Below are 6,225 nucleotides of genomic sequence, written 5' to 3' on the forward strand. Positions count from 1 at the left end.
TTCTTAAAAAACTTATTCAAGGACGTTATTGCATCTGCATTTAATAGTTCACTTTAAAATGGGCTTTAGGGAATGTCAAATATACAATTTGGAATATAAATTTTATAGTTCAGAATATATTTTTTATTTTGTATTTTGAAATATATTTAAAATAAAAAAAATTATATTCCAGAACACAATTTGAAATACAAAAAAAAATGTATTTTAGATTGTATATTTTAAAGTTGGTTATGAAGCTTAAGTTGGTTACCTTCAAAAGCAAAAAATGAAGTAAATTGTGTTTACATTCTCCCTCATCAATCTTACATGTCCGGGTTGAAGTTCATAATTTTAGTTTTTGCATCTTTAACCCGTTTGATGTGTGATTTATTATAGTCTTTCAAACGTATTTGGAAACACAAAGAAGCCTGTGACATTGTTCCTCCTATGTACGTATTCACTTTCCATTGAAAATAGTAATACTCACTTCAATATGTTCCTGCCCTATAATCATCGTGCCATTCCAAATGAAATTTCTGAACAAGACGAAGAACGTATGATAGCCACCTTCTCCTTCCAAGAAAGTACTGTACTACTGGGTATTTTCCGTATACGATATTTTCCTGGCATAAAAATATATATACTCATTACATCATTAACATACCTCTCTTGGGAAAGGATTTTTCCATCAGCAGGTTGATAGTCAGAAGATCAAACTTACATCTGCCAGAAAGTAAGAAAAGGGAAAGAGTACATATTTAGATGCCAAAAGCAAACGGTTTGACATTAACCTGTGTCACCAATTTCAAAGATTGCAATAATTTTTGGTGATTTCAAAAATTGGAAGTTGATGAGTTGAACCATAAATTGATTTAAATATTGTTATTGATAGTTTCCTATTTACAAGTAGATTCAAATATTATAGGTATTATTAAATAATACCTGATGATATGAGGGAGAATTTGATAGATTAGATTCAAATAAGAAATTAGATGGTAACTAGTTAAACAAGAAATCCAGAATTGACCAGAAAGATGGTTAAACAGCCGATTATATGAAGATAAATTAGACATAAATTATCTTCCTAATATTGAATGATTTGAAGCATAACATTCATGAGAAGGAAAGAATCCCTTATAAGAGATCCATATACATATCGCGTGAAATGCTTTTCCTTAATTACCAAGCATGTGACTATAGGAGACATGAATTATGATGCTTTCCGATACCAAGCCATGGAGATTGTCTAGTATATGGAGGTATATATTGGTACACGAAGCATGCAAACCTACTTTTTAAGTAGATTCTTCTCGAAAGGAAAGAAATCCCACTGAGTTTTTGTTAATCTGAGGTTTAGTGATGAAGCCCCCATCATCACATACCCCTAAATCCGTAGCTTATTTACTTTCAGCATTCCTGCCATTTATGGCGAATGACAAGTAGTTATGGTGTGCCACTTGACATGGATAATCAGGAAGATGTATATTGGCTATTCCTCTAAATTTGGCATGTCAGTTCTAAAGGAAGTAACTAGACCTTCACAAGTTGTTCGGACCCAAGGATAGCGGGAGGTACATTGAGGAAATGATGTAGCTGTACATTGAGAAAATTGAAAGTGCCCTGCAAACATCTTGTAATCTTATTTTAATAGTAAATTTGACTTTCTCATCCATGGACCCAATTGTGTTGGGCCAAATTGTGATGGCTTAATAAAATTTATGCAAAAGCATGAGGAAGGGATCTAGCATTTCCTAACACCCACGCATAAGGTCATTCTCAATGGTGATTACAAACTACCGAATTTAGAAAGCTAACCTGCTTTTCAAGCTAGCTCTGATCTTGCAGAGCCCGAAATTTCCCTTGAATTAATTTTAATCTCTGCCAGGGGATTTGTGATGAAGCTTCCATCACCACGGACCCTCAACCTGTGGCTTGCCGTACTCGATTCGGTGTCCCTATTAGCTCTGTAATAACTGGAAGCTAGTAATGGAGTGCTACCAGTTCTAGAGAAACGGTTGAATGAATACCTGATCTGTGTTTTCTTCCAGAATTTGGAGCTTAAAAATTCGGCACCAGGTAGCAGACAGCATGTATTCTTGGGAGCATCAGATTTAGTTATCCTTCCACTAGTTACAGCCAAATCATAAGATATATCATCCAATGCCAACTCGAGGCCATGCACACGAGTCTCTAGAGAACGCATTCCATTTTCAGAGCTCCCAATGAATTTCTGTAAAAATATGGTGGATATTGTCAGACATGCTCGTCCTTCAACACATGCTACATATACATATACATTCAAAAAACGGAGAAATTTTAAACACGGGATGGATAATAACCAGTAAGCATTTTTTTTCCAATAAAATTGCAAACTTCAGTTGACCTGAACAGATCTAAAAACTTTGCCAGTGGGAAAGTGCTTTTAAGCATATGAACAAACCTGTAGAAGATCAAACAGACTTGACTGCTGCTTCTCAATTTGAACTAACTGGGCACGAATCAGAGATAACTCCTCACTCTCTTTGTCATTCCTAGGAAGATCCTTCGCTACATTACAGGCAGGATCTGAGTCTTGATTCTCTTCTGAACAAGGAACCACGCGAGATCCAGCTTTAGACCCACCAAATTTATGCATCTTGTCATCAGAATTTTTCTCAAATAGAGCCCGTTTTGTTTCTGACTTGAAAAATCTGCTTTTATCCTTTTTGCTGCTTTCCAATACATTTTCATCCCTCGGCTGACATTCACCACGATCAGGAAGATTTGACACAGCAATTCTAACATCCCAATGGTTATGGTTCAGTTTCTGCAAAACACCTGAATTCATCCGGTCACCACTTAAGGCACTCAACCTTTTAGCATTTCTGGCAAGAGATCTATCCTGTGGAGTTGATTTGCTAATTGGGCTTGATTTCTTCCTCAATTTACTCATAACAGAACCCGGACTACATGAATTTTGAGAAACAGGAGGATAGCGCCCATCACTTGCATTCTCTAAATCAAAAAGACAGCCCAAAATCAGAAACGCACGACAAAAACAATTATGGACAAGAAAATCTACAAATGATCTTTTAGACAAATGACCTACATCAACCACAATACCTTTAGCAGAAGACTGAGAATGAGGAGGTGGAGAGAACTCATCCGAGACATCAGGAATCTGCTTCCACGCCTCCAACATCTGATTCACAACTTCCCGAACCAACTTTACCTGCACAGAAACAACACAAGAACTTAATTAACTTTCAAACAACATTGTAGAACTCACAACATCATGACATGATCAGAACAACCGCATGTGCTCACGATTTCAGTAAGCGCAACACAAACACAACTTCAATTTTCTTTAAGAGACAAAAAACATCTTCACATATGACAATCTGATCGAGCCGAATAAGATCACTAGGATCACTGATTAAACTGAAACAATGTCGCGCTAGCTTATCCACATGATTGGCGCTAAACACAGCTTCAATTTAAAACCTCCTTTCAAATTACCATAAATAGACAAGGAGCAAACGAAGAAAATACTGAAAATCTTCAAAAGAACCTTATCAAATCGTCGATCCTCGAGCGCTCTGAAACATCCACCCTTGAACTCCGACAGGAGGTCCCTCTCGGCGACGGCAAGCCTCCTCAATGCCTCCGCCGCGCCCTTCCTCGTGGCCCAGTCCACGCTGCCAAGCGCCTCCACAAGGCAGGGAACCAAATTCCTCAACGCGCTGCGACTCGATGCCCCGCCCGCCTCCACGACACTTCCGACGAGCGCCAGCAGAGCGGGCTTGGCCCTGAACACCTTACTCTTGAGGAGCTTCTCAAACCTCGGGAGCAGCCTGGCAAGCCTGGCGGGGTCCGGATCCGGAGCTCCGTCGACGGCGGAGGCGAGACAGAGCGCCGCGGCTGCCTGCGAGTTGGGGTCCTGCTCTGTGAAGAGCGCCTCCGCCAGCGGCTTCAGGAAGGAGGAGAACGGCTGCCGAGTGACACGCGCCGACAGCGCGCCGACGGAGTCGGCGCAGGCGGCCCGCACGGAGGAGTCGGGGTCGCGGAGGCGGCGCACGAGGTTGGTTAGGATTCTGGAGAGGAAAGGCGAGAGCGCGTCGCCATGCGCGTGGGAGAGCGTTGCCACGATGTGCACACATTGTTTGCGGACAGGGGTTTTGTCGGAGGCGTCGGTGGAGTGAATGCAGGAGAGGAACACGGGAACAGAGTGCGGGTCCAGGCTACGAGCAATGGACTCAAGTTCGGTGGCTCCTGCAGCCTGTGTATCGCGGTCCGATAGCTTCGTCAAGCACGTGAGGACCCTCTGCTTTGTGTTCTGCGTTTGCTTTGTGGCGTGAGCCATTGTTGAATCTTGTGTTCAAGTGGTGGCCGGAATTGGATGAGGAACGGCGGCGATTATTCGGTTTCCGGCCACATTGCTGGAGCGCCGGTGACGGTTGGTTTCGCGGTATGGACGCACATTCAATGCGACCACGCCTTCTGGGCTTTTTAACTGTCACGGGAACACGGGGAAATGATAATGCGGAGAATGGGAACGGCCTTTCTTCACTGTTTCTGCCGCTAAAGCGACCGTTAAAATGTTACGGAGAAAATAAATAAATGTTAAAATGTAAAAGTTATAGTAATTGCTAAGATATTCAACGTGACTTTAATTAACTTTTGACTTTAATGGATAAAATTATGGAAGATGAGTTTTACTGAAGTTTGTAAATGATTCTTAACAGCTAATAGTGACGAAGAACGCTTAGGCAGTTGAGAAGAATCAAACTCTTTAAATTTGAATGAAATAAATTCAACTTAAGTATTCACCCTTACGTTACCCTATTTTTGAAAAGGAACATAATTGAATAATTGAGTTTCATCTGTTGAAAGAAACATAATTTAAAAGTAAACTGGGCTCATTTAATTTATTTATAGTTTTGAATTTTTTATTTTTAAGGTTTAATCATAATCGTCCTATTTATATTGAGTTTTTTTAAATAGATTTTTTTCTTATTTTTTTTAATTAGATTTCTAAAAGTGAAAAATAAGTGTAATTGGATTTTAATGATTAAATTAGGTTAACTGGTTAAAATTAAATGGAATTCACTTGTTGATGTGATAAGGTGTATAGAATATGTAAGATTAAAAAATTAGAAAAAAATATGTTTTTGAAAATCGAATTTGGGAATGACGAAATTAGGGTTCTTGAAAATCAAATTGGGAACGAGAATTATGAAAACTAAATTTGTTTTTAAGTAGCTCTTAGCGTTGGTGGAACTATGATTCAGTGGTGGTCTGGTCATGTTTTCATTTGTAGGTTAGAAGTTGTGCGAAAGTTGCTTGCATCGCAAAGGAGTTTGCACAACGAGAGTGTTCGCTAACCGCGGCAATGTGATTCTGGTTGTTGCGATTTGGGGCTTTTTATGTTTTTGGACTTTCTTTTTGCAAGTTCGCGAAGAACACAAAGGGATTTAAGTTTCCATGGAGTCCTCGATTTGGATGTGCGGAATAGAGAACACAATTAGGGTTCATGGTTTCGCTTTCCAGTGTGCTTTGCTTGCTTGTGTGTGTTGCAATGAAGTGAGAGTTGCTTACGCTCACGGTTGTTTCATGGTGGCTTGAGTTTTGGACTCTAGGATTCGCAATGGTTGTTGCGAGTGGTTCGATCTTGTAAAATGGTGGATAGACTCACGATTAGGGCGTCGCGATTAGGTTTTTGGTATCTGAGTTTTTGTTTTCTGGATTGGGGTTCGCGATGGCGAAGATCACGATTAAAGATTGATGTTGTTTTGGGTTTTCTCAGTGTTGAATATGGTTTCTCTACAAGTTTCCATGGCGACATGAGGTGGTTGATACAATAGAAATAGGGAAGAACTCATGTTTCTAGTTGATTCGAGGAAAAAGATGGCTTTATGTGATGACATTGCATATGTCACGAGGAAAAAGATGGTGGTGATTGTGTGACGACGCATGAAGGCTAGTGGTGGCGTTTTTCAATGGTTGCCATGGACTGCTAGAGTTTCTGAGTTGGGAAAAGGTTGAAGATGATGATGTGACAGAATGTGGTGACAACGCTTAATGTGATGACATTGCATATGTCACGTCAATTATTGATTCTACCTCACAGTCACAACTCAACTTAAATTTAATTCCATTAACCCAATTTAATCGCAGAAATCCAATTACACTGACTTTTCACTTTAAAGACTCAATTGAGAAAAAAGAGAGAGACATATTTAAAAAAACTAAACATAAGTAAACATT

General features: G+C 39.8%; 1 protein-coding gene across 9 annotated transcripts; it reads right to left on the reverse strand.

The window, feature by feature from the left end:
• Positions 1-266: 266 nt before the first annotated feature.
• On the reverse strand, positions 267-4,563 carry LOC106759466 (TORTIFOLIA1-like protein 3). 9 transcript variants are annotated; one of them, XR_002667576.1, is made up of 6 exons: positions 3,530-4,563; positions 3,082-3,190; positions 2,420-2,973; positions 1,795-2,209; positions 501-602; positions 267-439 (listed from the first exon to the last, which is right to left on the reverse strand). XR_002667576.1 is itself a non-coding variant. In XM_014642651.2 (6 exons), the coding sequence occupies exons 1-4, from the start codon at positions 4,319-4,321 to the stop codon at positions 1,802-1,804; spliced, it is 1,863 nt and encodes a 620-aa protein (XP_014498137.1). In that variant the 5' UTR covers positions 4,322-4,563; the 3' UTR covers positions 267-602; positions 1,608-1,609; positions 1,795-1,801. The 9 variants fall into 9 exon arrangements, 5 of the variants coding, with proteins under 5 accessions (XP_014498137.1, XP_014498135.1, XP_022635643.1 ...); XR_002667574.1 differs by adding an exon at positions 701-770 and having other exon boundaries at positions 267-602; XM_014642651.2 differs by adding an exon at positions 1,608-1,609 and having other exon boundaries at positions 267-602.
• Between the last annotated feature and the right edge of the window lie 1,662 nt (positions 4,564-6,225).

Source organism: Vigna radiata, chromosome 4 (assembly GCF_000741045.1).
Source record: "Vigna radiata var. radiata cultivar VC1973A chromosome 4, Vradiata_ver6, whole genome shotgun sequence".
NCBI lineage: Eukaryota > Viridiplantae > Streptophyta > Magnoliopsida > Fabales > Fabaceae > Vigna > Vigna radiata.

Coding starts and splice junctions, on each gene's coding strand:
- LOC106759466 (XM_014642649.2), bottom strand. CDS start 4,321: ATGGCTCACGCCACAAAGCAAACGCAGAACACAAAGCAGAGGGTCCTC. Junction 3,191..3,529: donor AGGATCGACGATTTGATAAG/GTTCTTTTGAAG, acceptor GTTTCTGTGCAG/GTAAAGTTGGTTCGGGAAGT. Junction 2,210..2,419: donor GTCTGTTTGATCTTCTACAG/GTTTGTTCATAT, acceptor ATATTTTTACAG/AAATTCATTGGGAGCTCTGA.